Source organism: Pongo abelii, chromosome 12 (genome assembly GCF_028885655.2).
Source record: "Pongo abelii isolate AG06213 chromosome 12, NHGRI_mPonAbe1-v2.0_pri, whole genome shotgun sequence".
In the NCBI taxonomy this organism is placed as follows: domain Eukaryota; kingdom Metazoa; phylum Chordata; class Mammalia; order Primates; family Hominidae; genus Pongo; species Pongo abelii.
Genome location: NC_071997.2, coordinates 105,877,859 through 105,890,423, shown reverse-complemented (window position 1 = coordinate 105,890,423; position 12,565 = coordinate 105,877,859). Strand labels below are relative to the sequence as shown.

At 46.2% G+C, this 12,565-nt stretch overlaps 1 protein-coding gene across 3 annotated transcripts in view; it reads left to right on the top strand.

Moving 5' to 3' along the window:
* The window catches only part of DPYSL5 (dihydropyrimidinase like 5), a 101,897-nt gene that overhangs the window by 48,109 nt on the left and 41,223 nt on the right, over nt 1-12,565 (top strand). For all 3 annotated transcript variants that reach the window (XM_024242745.3, XM_054547735.2, XM_054547736.2), the window contains one exon: nt 2,192-2,456. In XM_024242745.3, coding sequence (XP_024098513.1) covers nt 2,196-2,456 — 261 coding nt within the window. In that variant the 5' untranslated portion in view covers nt 2,192-2,195. The remainder of the gene's footprint in view (nt 1-2,191; nt 2,457-12,565) is intronic.

Sequence of the window (12,565 nt, the reverse complement as noted above, 5' to 3'; positions counted from 1 at the left end):
AGGTTGATTCCATATATTGGCTATTGTGAATAACGCTGCAGCAAACAAGGAAATGCAGATATCCCTTCGACATACTGATTTCATTTCCCTTGGATATATACCCAGTAGTGGGATTGCTGGACCATATAGTAGTTCTATTTTTAAGTTTTTAAGGATTCTCTATACTGTTTTCCATAATGGCTGTACTAATTTACATTCCCACCAACAGTGTACAAGAGTTCCTTTTTCTCCACATGCTTGCCAACACTTGTTATCTTTCATCTTTTTGATAATAGTCATTCTAACAGGTGTGTGGTGACAATCTCATTGTGGTTTTAACTTGTACTTTTCTGATGGTTAGTGATGTTCAGCACTTTTTGATAAATCTATTGGCCATTTGTATGTCTTCTGAGAAATGTCTATTCAGGTTATTTGCCCATTTTTAAATTGAGTTGTTTTCTTGCTGTTGGGCTCTTTCAATTCCTTATTTATTTTGGATATTAACCTCTTGTCAGATGTATAGTTTGCAAATATTTTCTCTCATTCTGTAGGTTTTCTCTTCACTCTGTTGATTGTTTCCTTTGCTGTGTAGAAACTTTTTAGTTTGATGCAATCCCATTTGTCTATCTTTGCTTTTGTTGTCTGTGCCTATACATGTTTTCTTGGATTTATGCCTATTTCACTTTCTCTGGTGACACCATGTGTGCATTGCTAGTGTACAGAAAAAAGTAGCCTTTTGTATATTGATCTTGTAACTTATGGCCTTGCTTATTTGTTCTAGGAGATTTTTTTTTGGTAGATTTCTTGGAATTTTTTATGTGGATCATCATGTCATCTGCAACGAGGGACAGTTTTGTTTTTTCCTTTTCAATCTATATGCCGTTTATTTCATTTTCTTTCGTTATAGTGCTGGCTAGAACAACCTACGTTGCCTAGCACTGGTAAAAGTAGACATCCTTGCCTCTGCTGTAGAGGAAAGTATTTAGCCTTTCACCATTAAATCTGATGTTAGCTATAGGTTTTTTTGTAGGTGTTCTTTATCAAGTTGAGGAAGCTACCCTCCCTACTTTTCTGAGAGTTTTTTATCATGAATGGGTGTTGAATTTTGTCAAATGCTTTTTCTGCATCAGTTGATACGATTTTATGATTTTTCTTCCTTAGTTTATTAAGATGGTGGATTACACTGATTGTTTTTCAAATATTGAACCAGCCTTGCATTTTTTGAATAAACCCCATTTGTGTGGTGTCTCATTCTTTTTAAATGTTGCTGAATTCTGTTTGCAAATATTTTGTCAAGAATTTTTTATATCTATATTCACGAGAGATATTGCTCTGTAGTTTTCTTTCTGTAGTGTCTTTGTCGGGTTTTTGGTATAAGGCTAATACCGGCTTCATAAAATGAATTGGGAAGGGTTTCCTTCTCTTCTGTTTTCTGGATGAGATCAGTATTAATTCTTCTTTAAATGTTTGAAAAATTTCTCCAGCTTTTGAAAACTGTTGATGCTGGGGACCCAATCTGGCCCAAATAAATCTGAATCTCTGGGGCTTGGGCATACATAGTTGTCCAAAGCTACTCAGGTGAGCTTAATGTGCAACCAGCTGTGGAGCTAAGTGTTGGTTGTGGACTTCTTGAAGCCAAAATAGAAGCATGAAGGAAGCAGAATCCATCTGAGGAATGTCATGAATTAAACAGCTGTGAGATTTGGAGAGTTCAGCTCTGAGACACACCCCCGGAGGCTCTGGTGTTTTCAGGATACCGTGCAGTGTAAGGGAGACATTTGTTGTATAAGACATGTGGGTTCGACTTGGCTACTTGAAAACCATAAATTCCTTAGCAATTTCAACTTTCTCATCTGTAAAATGCCTTGGGTTGTTTTGGGGATAGTAGAGATATGAGAAATGACATATGAGAGATAGAAAATGAGATAGTAGATGTGAAAATGCTTTGGAACTCACATAGCATTTTGGGAAAGTAAAACATGATGTTTCTGTAGGCCCCAGCTTCTCCCTTACTGCCACCATGTCCTGATTCTTAATAAGTCCCTCTGGGAAGCCAGTGAGAGGCTTGTGACTCCCACTGGCTGTAGGGGAAACTTCCTCCTCTTCTCTGCTCACTTACCCTGACCATGGAATTTGGGCTCTGATAGGAGGGATGGGAAACTGGAAACAGTGAGAAGGGACTTTGACCTTGACCATGCTCACCTTCTTGTAGGAACATGCTTGCCAACTCAGCCAGCGTGCGGATCCTCATCAAGGGAGGCAAGGTGGTGAACGATGACTGCACCCACGAGGCTGACGTCTACATCGAGAATGGCATCATCCAGCAGGTGGGCCGCGAGCTCATGATCCCTGGCGGGGCCAAGGTGATTGACGCCACAGGGAAACTGGTGATCCCTGGTGGCATTGACACCAGCACCCACTTCCACCAGACCTTCATGAATGCCACGTGCGTGGACGACTTCTACCATGGGACCAAGGTAATGCTCCTGTTTGCCAAAGGTGGCTTCCTCTTTGGTTTTTTTATTCTGCTTCTGGGGCTGCTCCAGACTAGACTCATGTGAGCCAGGTGCTCCCAGTGTATCGCTGGCAGGAGAAGGGTGTGTCAGGGCCACTATGGCAACTACAATAGGGATTTCCAGCTTAACGTCACAGATTTCCATGATTACAGAAAAGGAGGCATTTAGGCCGGTTTTGCTAATCAGATCATTTACCCAAGTACCCAGGCTGAGAACTGATTTTATTTTTATATTTTTATGTCATGTAATACAAACCTAGAGGAAGAAGAGAATAAGCTGGTGTTTGTTATTACGTAGGGGAGTGGGTTGGTCTGATGGGCTTCATTATGTATGATAAACTGAATTAAATTCCCAAAGACTGAAAGACAAATTTGCTTCTTCTAGATGATGAGACAGCTTCTATTACCTCTCCTAGCTTGCTTGTTATTTTTAAAAACAACTGGAAAATTGCTGGTGGTGGGTTCTCTTTTCAGAGTGAGTTACCATGGACAATATTTAACAGTTACTGAGCTGGACCTGAGCTACTGTCAGTTCCTGAGCGCCAAGTACAAAAATTCAGAAGAAAAATTAGAAGGAAACTACATTCTGCAAAAAGAGCCATGAATGGGCTTTTTTACCCTTCCCATGTGCTCCAGACACCTCTGTCATTGTTGTCATCCCTCTTCCTTGTGATTTTCTCTCATGCTGGCCTCTCCCTGGACATCAGACTGTGGGCTCTTTGAGGGCAAGGCCTGGCCATTTTCCTCTGCTTTCCCAGAGCCTGGACTGACCTGGAACTAGAGTAGCTGTCCCGTAAGTATGCAGGCAGAGGCTGGGCCTGGGGACACAGCTTGATGGACCAGTCCCACCTCAAGCGGATGGCCCTTAAGGTCTCCTTGAGGACAGGCCCCCTTCCCAATCCAGGGGCTGCAGACCAGACCCTTGGAAGGCTGGGCTATGAGGAGTCACAGTAGCCATTGCCCAATTGTGCCAAGGCAAGGATGCTCCCTGGCTTAACCCTCTGGCATCAGGGCTACACCTGCTCACTCTAGCCAAGTCCAGGGAAGAGAGGTCGTAGGCCGACTCTCCTTGCTTTCTCCTCTGAGAATTCCCCCGGGCACTGCAAGTGATGTTTTGATTATGAAATGGGGAGCCCCATCCTCATAAATTCAGGATCCTCTTGCAGGGTGCCTGGTGACAGTCGGGACCCTTCTGAAGTGAGTGAGCATATCCAGCTCACCATCCTCATGTACTGAGCCAGGCCAGGCCTGCGGTTATTGTTGTCATTTTCACTGAAGTATAGCATATATACAGAGAAGTGCAGAAATTGTAAGTACACAGAATTGCCACCACTGAATACACTTGTAACCAGCTCCCAAGTCAAGACACCAAACTTTACCAGCACCCAGAAGCTCCTCCAGTCACAGTTTCCCACCAGGAATAACCACTGTCCTGACTTCTAATAGGCTTTTTTAAATAACAGCTTAATCGAGATATAATTTACGTATCATACAATTCACGTATTTAAAGTGTGTAAGTCAGTGGTTTTGGTATATTTATCACAGCTTGGTTTTGTCTATGTAGATGAAATGAAGCAGTATGTACCTTCGTATTAGCTTCTTTTGCTCAAAAATTCATAAATTCATTTACTTTCATTGCTTAATACTATTCCACTGTGTGATATACCACATAGCAATTATCTCTCTGTCAGTGGCCATTTAGGTCATTGCTTGTTTGAGGATATTACAAACATTGTCACTATGAACATGTTCTTGTACATATCTTCAGCAAACATGTCTGTACACATTTTGTTGGGCACATACTCCTAGGAATGGAATTGCAGGGCCCATAGGGTACACTTAGGTTCAGCTTTAATAGGTAATGCCAAATAGTTTTCCAGACTGGTTGTAACAATTTATGCTCCCAGCAGTAGCGTAAGCGAGGCCACAGTATTTAACACTGACATCACCAGTCTATGCTGGGGTCCATTCCGTAGTATGCTCAGGCCTTGCACTAAAAAATGCATCTTCCTAGTTACTGTCCCTGTTTTGAGGATTCCTTTAGGCCAGGGTCAGATGCCACACTGTCACTATGCTGTCTACCAGCCTCGCTGTGGGCAGACTGGCTTCCTTTGTCTCATTTTCCACATTGTCATCTGCTGGGCCTCATTAGCCAAGAGTGACTGGTTTTGCCCTGAGAACCATCAGCTCTTTACAGCTGATGAAGAGCTCTGCACACGTGTCTTTCTGCAAGGTGGTGGGTAACTCTTGATCTTTTCTGCTTCTCATCCATGCAAGCAGCTGCCTCCAAAAAACATCTAAAGGCCCCTGTGTGACGAAAGGCCCCAGATCTCCCATTTCTGCAGGTTCAGGCTGCCTCAGGAGCCCCAGTCCATGTCAGGCCCTAGTTGTAGGGAATTTAAGAGACCACAGACCCCAAGCCACCCTGGCAGCTGGTATCACTTAAACTGACACTTTGTTATATCCATGCCCTAAGCAAGATTGTAATTGTCCTTGTGCCCCAGCCCTCACATTAAGCCTCTGTCGTGGTGGCCTCGTTCTACCTGGACTCCATTAGTAGATCCTGCCCAGAGTCCTGAAATTCCTGCCCTTGACCCCTCCACTCCACACCAAGATTTCCCGTTTACATTGTGGCTCCTGCAGCCGAATGGTGTGGCTTCCCAGTTTCTGAAAATCTCCCGGGCAGAGAAAATGCTCTCCTACTGAAACGCTGATGGGGACGGGTGGATTTAATTATTCACACCGCCTGTGGCACCCGTGCAGAGGCTGTGCACCCTGATGGACCGCCACTGACCTACTTAGTATGCTCTAAGAAAGGTTGATTCACTTTAAGCATCTGGGTTTATAATAGAACAGTAATCCCAAGGAAAATCTCACCCGAACGATTAGCCAAGAAAGAAGGAGAGATCAAGTTGCATCTTTTTGTTCTTGTCAGACAGATCGCGGGGCCCTGAACCCTGCACACAACACCCCACCCCCGCCCCGCCCCACCCCAGCTAGCGTCTGCTTGTTGATTTGGCAGCAGCAGCAGCCGGACTAGGAAAACAAAACAGTTGAAAGCCTGGCCTTTCCGAGAACATCTGGGCCTCCATTGTACTTGGTCTCCGGGGATTTCTCTCCAGTACTTCTTTAGCCCACGCCTCGCTGGCCCCGGCCACTAAAAGAGGCTGTGGCAGGCTCTGCCTGGCTCCCCTGCTCACAGCCTGGTCACTTGACCCTCCTCCCTGCCCCAGGCAGCACCCCCACAACACCCCACCACCTGCAGACCCCGCCCAGAACTAGGGTTTCCAGACGGTGCCAGGACCACCTGCTGGCTAACAATACGGACCTCATTCCAAAAAGGAGGTTATCTCCGTGGGGTGGCAGGGGGAGAGGGAGTGAGGAGGGAGAGCCAGTGACACCAACTGTGTTCAGAAAGACCAGAATTTTAGTCTGGTTGCGGGGTCTCATATTATTATTATTCTGCTTAGTAGATGTTGCACTTAGTCTCTTTCATACGTATCTAGTATTACAGAGTAAAGAATGTTCTTACAGGCTCTTGAGCTCCACCCACCAATGGCTCTCCAGGGCCAGGTGAAAATATCAGAATCAGGTTTTTAAAACTACAAGCATTCATAAGCAAACCAGGTATGTGGCAAAATAAAAATAAATGTAAGTACCAGCCCCTCACTAAGATATTGATAGAGAGGACAGACACGTGCAACTGAACAAGCTTCCTATGTGCCTTTTCTGCCTCCCTATCCCTACAAACATATTTTAAGAACCGCTGTGTAGGCCAGTGATTTTCACCCTTTGGAAGCAAATTATATCAGAACTGTCAGAGACGTGTGAACCAGAGCAGCTCCATCTTAAATAGGGGCTGGGTAAAATGAGGCTAAGACCTATTCAGCTGCATTCCCAGATGGTTAAGGCATTCTAAGTCACAAGATGAGACAGGAGGTCAGCACAAGATACAGGTCATAAAGACCTGGCTGATAAAATAGCTTGCGGTAAAGAAGCTGGCCAGGTCTCACCAAAACCAAGAGGACCACAAGAAGTGACCCCTTGTCGTCCTCACTGCTACACTGCCACCAGTGCCATGACAGTTAACAAATGCCCTGGCAACATCGGGAAGTTACCCTAGATGGTCTAAAAAAAAGGAGGCACGAATAATCCACCCCTTGTTTAGCATATCATCAAGAAATGACCGTAAAAATGGGCAACCAGCAGCCCTGGAGCTGCTCTGTCTATGGAGTAGCCATTCTTTTATTCCTCTACTTTCTTTTTTTTTTCTTTTTTTTGAAATGAAGTCTCACACTGTCACCCAGGCTGGAGTGCAATGGCGAGATCTCGGCTCACTGCAACCTCTGTCTCCTGGGTTCACACGATTCTCATGCCTCAGCCTCCCGAGTAGCTGAGATTACAGGTGCACACCACCACACCTGGCTAATTTTTTGCATTTTTAGTAGAGACGGGGTTTCAGTATGTTGACCAGACTGGTCTCAAACCCCTGACCTTGTGATCCACCCGCTTTGGCCTCCCAAATATTCCTCTACTTTCTTAAGAAACTTGCTTTTGCTTTGCACTGTAAACTGGTCCTGAATTCTTTCTTGCACAAAATCCAAAAACCCTCTCTTGGGGTCTGGATAGGGATCCCTTTCCTGGAACAGAACCACTTGGGGAATTTTTGAAAGATCCAGTGTCCGGTCCCCAGCCCAGCCCAGTTAACTCTAGGTCTGTGTCCTCCCCATCATCCTTGGTGATTCTGAGGAACTTTGAGGGGTTTGAGTGGCACAGGCTGTACTCCTGTTGCCCGTCTGACCCTCACCTTGTGAGCCAGGGCTGACATCCGAATCCCCTGGGTCTGCCTTGGGGAAGCTTGGGCCTGTCTTGTTTTGACCTTGCTGCTCTTTCTTATTTGCTTCTCTCTATTCACATTGCAACACCCCCTAGTTGGGCTCCCAAACCCCAGCCCGGGGCCCAGAGCTTCTGTGCTTGTTAAGTTCCCTAACCCGGTGTCCTACCTTCCTGTCTGTACCTATGGCAATCATCAGTGAGAGAGAAGTTGGCAGTGGCAGAGATGCCATCAAACAGAAGTCCATTTGGGGCTGGCCCTCTTCTGTGAGGGTCCAGAGACTCCCTCTTGTCTGTGCCAGAGGCTATCTGGTCCCAGAGACAGCTTCCCACCAACTCAAAATTAGCATTGGGGTATCTTACAGTCAACCTGTGGCAGAAGCCAAATCCTAATCAAGAGTGCTTGTGCAGCATGGGATCGGCCTAGGGTACAGCCAGTCGTGCAGGCTAGGGTGGCCTGCCACCCCTCACCCCCATGGAGGATCCTGCCCCTCCCTGCCCTCCCACTGCAGAGGACTGGACCCCATCTGGTGGGGCCCTGAGGTATGCGCCGCTAGGACATAAATAAATTCCTTTTGGTGCCCAGCCCTGCCAACTTCCTCACCAAGGATCCTGTTTGTCCGCTTGGCAGGTTGCTTTTGCTACTTTTGTCTTCAAAATGCGCTGTCGTGGAATGAAGCCTATAAATGTGGCTCACTTCCTTTCTTCTTTTTCTTCAACTCCAGTATTCTGTTTCTGTTAAATTCTGGCCAAAATTTCTTTCCTGTCTTTAAGCTCTGCAATGACACTTCCTGCTCATGGGGATGCAGACTCATATGGTCTTGCTTATTAATTGATGTTCTCAAGTTTTCTTATCTCTCCATCCCTGCAAGAAGTTGGATGGCACCTTAGAAATCACCTAGTCCCACCCACCCATTGATAGGAGACCCAGAAAGGATGCATGAACCTGCCAGGTGCTGTGGCTCATGCCACTAATCCCAGCAATTTGGGAGGCCAAGCAGGGAAGATCACTTGAGCCCAGGAGTTTGAGAGCATCCTGGGCAACATGGCAAAACCCCATCTCTACAAAAAATACAAAAATTAGCCAGGTGTGGTGGTGTGCGCTTGTGGTCCCAGCTACTCAGTAGGCTGAGTGGGGAGGATCACCTGAGCCCAGGAAAGTTGAGGCTGCAGTGAGCTGTGATTGCACCACTGCACCCCAGCCTGGGTGACAGAGTGAGACCCTGTCTCAAAGCAAAAACAAAAACAGGAGTTTGAGGATGCATGAGTAGCCCACATCGTAGGGCCAGTTGGACCAGAAGACAGGTTTCTCAGCCTTTCATCACCCTGTTCGGAGCCTCCTGAGACCTCAGGACTGAACAATCACCCCTTTCAGCCTGTGGCCTCTTGGTTGGCTGTATGCAAATATTTCTCTTGCTATTCTGTGGCCCCAAATTTTGCTAGACCAGATGAGGGTGTCTCAGAATGGATTTGCATCAGGCAGGCAGCTGAGCGAAGTCTCTGCCTGCCCAAGACAGTAGCTTTATGAAATGCCGTTCCTCCCTGCAGGAATAACTGATGTCAGCGCCTTAGAGCTGAACAGTTTTTACTATGTATAAATGGTGTTTGTAAGGATTAGATGAGATGATGCATGACAAATGCTTCACATAGTCCCTGTCGCAGAATACACATAAAATAAATGCTAGCCCCCAGGCTGGGACTACCTGCTTGCACCCCAGGCTCTTTTCTTCCAGTTCCTTGAGAAAAGATCCACCCACTTTGGCTTCACGATGAAATTGCTCCACTGTGCACCGAGTGCCCATGCTACCTGTGTCCCTGGGCTTGGCCAGCAGGCACCCTGGCAGGCCTTCTCTGGGAATCGGCCCTCACCTCCCAGCTCGTTTTCCATGCTCGTTCTTCCTGCTGCCCCACCACCCCTCCGGCCTAGCTGTGGGGGCTGGGATTAGCATAGCTGGGCTCTTCTCTCCACTTTCTTCTGTGCCTCATCCGTAGGCTGTGAAGAGCCCTGTGAAGCCTTCACGAAGTGACTTCCCCTCCCCCGCCACCGGGAGGACATCCCTCTACCCCCTCCATCGGTACTTAGTCTGCTTGTAGAGGGTATATTAGTTTTCTGCTGTGTAACTAATTGTCTCAAATTCAGCAATTTAAAACACCCATTTATTAACTCACAGTTCTGTAGGTAGAAATCTGGGCACGGCATGACTAGGTCTTCAGCTCAGAGCCTCGCAAGCCGCCATCCAGGTGTCAGTGGGCTGCATTCTCATCTGGAGTCCAGGGTTCTCTGCCAAGCTCGTGTAGTTGTGGCAGAATTCCAGTTCTTGGAGTTAAGGACTGAGGTCCCTGTTTCCTTGTTGGCTGTCAGCCTGGGGCGGATCTCAGTGCCTGGAGGCTGCCAGCACCCTTTGCCACCTGCCCCTTCCATCTTCAAAGCCAGCAACAGACTCACCTCAAGTCTCTCTCCTGTTTCAAATCTCTGACTAGAATCTCTTTCACCAAGAAAAAAACCCATATCTTTTTTTTTTTTTTTTTTTGAGACAGTCTTGCTCTGTCACCAGGCTGGACTGCAGTGGCACCATCTCAGCTCACTGCAACCTCCACTTCCCAGGTTCAAGCGATTCTCCTGCCTCGGCCTCCTGAGTAGCTGGGACTACAGGCGCCTGCCACCACGCCCAGCTAATTTTTGTATTTTTAGTAGAGACGAGGTTTCACCATGTTGGCCAGGATGGTCTCTATCTCTTGACCTCGTGATCCGCCTGCCTTGGCCTCCCAAAGGGCTGGGATTACAGGCGTGAGCCACTGTGCCCAGCCAACTCATACCTTTATGAGCTCACCTGATTAGCCCAGACCCACTGAGGATAATCTCCTGCCATGGAATATAACCTAATCATGGGTACATTTTCCCATCTTATTCACAAGATCCCTCCCACACTCAGTGAGATGCAGTTATACAGGGGTGTGGGTCACTGGGAGTCATCTTAGAATTCTGCCTACCCCAGGGAGTCACATGCGAAAACATGGCTATCCTATAGTCATTTTGCCCTAGTACATCCCCACTCTACCTATTTTGCTTAAACTACTTAAATCATAATTTATTTATTTATTTTAGAGATAGAGTCTGGCCCTGTCACCCAGGCTGGAGTGTAGCGGCATGATCATAGTTCACTGCAGCATCAACCATCTGGGTTCAAGCCATCCTCCCACCTCAGCCTCCTGAGTAGCTGGGACTGCAGGCACATGCCACTGTGCCCAGCTAAGTTTTTTATTTTTATTTTTTGTAGAGACCGGATCTTGCTATGTTGCCCAGGCTGGTCTTGAATTCTTGGCTTCAAGCGATCCTCCTGCCTCGGCCTCCCAAAGTGTTAGGATTACAGGCGTCAGCCATCATGCTCGGCCTGCTTAAACCTTTTTAAGACTCCACATTTACATTATTTATTTATTTATTTATTTATTTATTTATTTGAGATGGAGTCTTGCTCTGTCACCCAGGCTGGAGTGCAATGGTGTGATCTCGGCTCACTGCAACCTCCACTTCCTGGGTTCAAGCAATTCCCCTGTCTCAGCCTCCTAAGTAACTGGGAATACAGGCGCCCGCCACCATGCCCAGCTAATTTTGTATTTTTAGTAGAGACGGGGTTTCTCCTCGTTGGTCAGGCTGATCTCGAACGCCTGACCTCAGGTGATCCACAAGCCTCAGCCTCCCAAAGTGCTGGGATTACAGGCATGAGCTGCTGCGCCTAGCCCACATTTACATTTTTAAAATACACAATCACCTTGGCCCCCCTTCACCTCACAGCTCTCTCTATGCCTGATGCCGTGTCCCTGCAATGGCTCCCTGTTGTCTAAGACATCAAGTTTGGATGTATGGATCTTCCCACTGGGCAACCCCCGATCTGACCTTGCCCTTCCATCGACCCCTCATGGCCAGCTGCTCCCCACACGCACCCATCCATCAGGAAGATGCCCTGCATGGACATCCCATGCTGCCTGTTGCCATCTCTCTCCGCCCCTGCACAGAGCCCCTCCTTCAAGGCGAACAGCCTCTCATCGCACTCCTCCTCCAGCTACCCCAGCTCCAGGATGTCACTTTCTTCTCGCCAGCTGAAATAACTTGTCATCCTAGGGCTTTCAAATTGTTTCCCATGTTAAGTTTGTTTCGCAACAAGATTGAAGACCCTTTGAGGAGCAGAGACCACGATTTAACTTGTGACTCGCCACAGAGCTCACATAGCCCTAACGGTGTAGTCGGCATCCAAGAAATGGACGTCAGCATGCAGTGGGAGTTATCAGCACAGACTGGGGCTATGAATGCTGGAGTTCGGATTTCAGCTCCACATTCACTTACTATGTCACATGGGCAAGTTAATCTCTCTGTTCCTCCATTGTCGTATGTCTTTATAAGTGCTAATTGAGTTATTATTTGTAAAGAACTTAAAAGAATACTTGGTGCTTATTAAGCATTATGTGAGTGTTTGTTAAATAAATAAATAGATCATGTTGATCAAAGTCAGACCCCTTAAAAATCCATTTGTACTATAGTTTCCTCATGAGCATACATATAAAACAGTTAAGCATCAAATAGGAACTAAAAGAACTGGATTTCATTCCTACCGTTAGAATATGTGTGTGTTTTAGATTTCGAACGGAGTCTGATAGTAATAGTGATAAATTCTAGATAATTTTCTGTCTTCTGTCTTTCTCTTAAAGGCAGAAATAGCCAGTAATAAACCCTGCAGGCATCAGGAGCTATTTAAAGGTGTCCTGCTTCAAACCAGCTACTTGCTTAACAAAACCTTGCTGGCAACTTTCATTCTATGTGTACATTAATTGGTAGGCCAAAATGTAGGCCAGGTTGATCCTTCTTAGAACTGATGTGAATGAGGAGATCTATCGTTTCTTATAAATTTCTGTTTCTAGTATTGGAAAAAAACCTCCTATGGTGACCAAGCAGCTCCTCAACTTCTAGAATAGTGTTTGCAAAGAATTTATCAATACAGATTATTGCATTTTTAAAACCTTTGATTCAGAATAAAATAAATACACCCTCTGTGATTGAGGCCAAGTGTCCTGGAAATCTTTCATGCTTAGTACAAGAAGCTTTGCTTTATGCTGTCATCCACTGGAATTTACAAAAGGAAAAAAGGAAGAAGAAAAATATATACTGTATGTGCACTTCAATGATACATATTGCACATGAATGCCATTTTTCTCCCTTCTTCCTCTTTTTCTTTTCTTAAATTA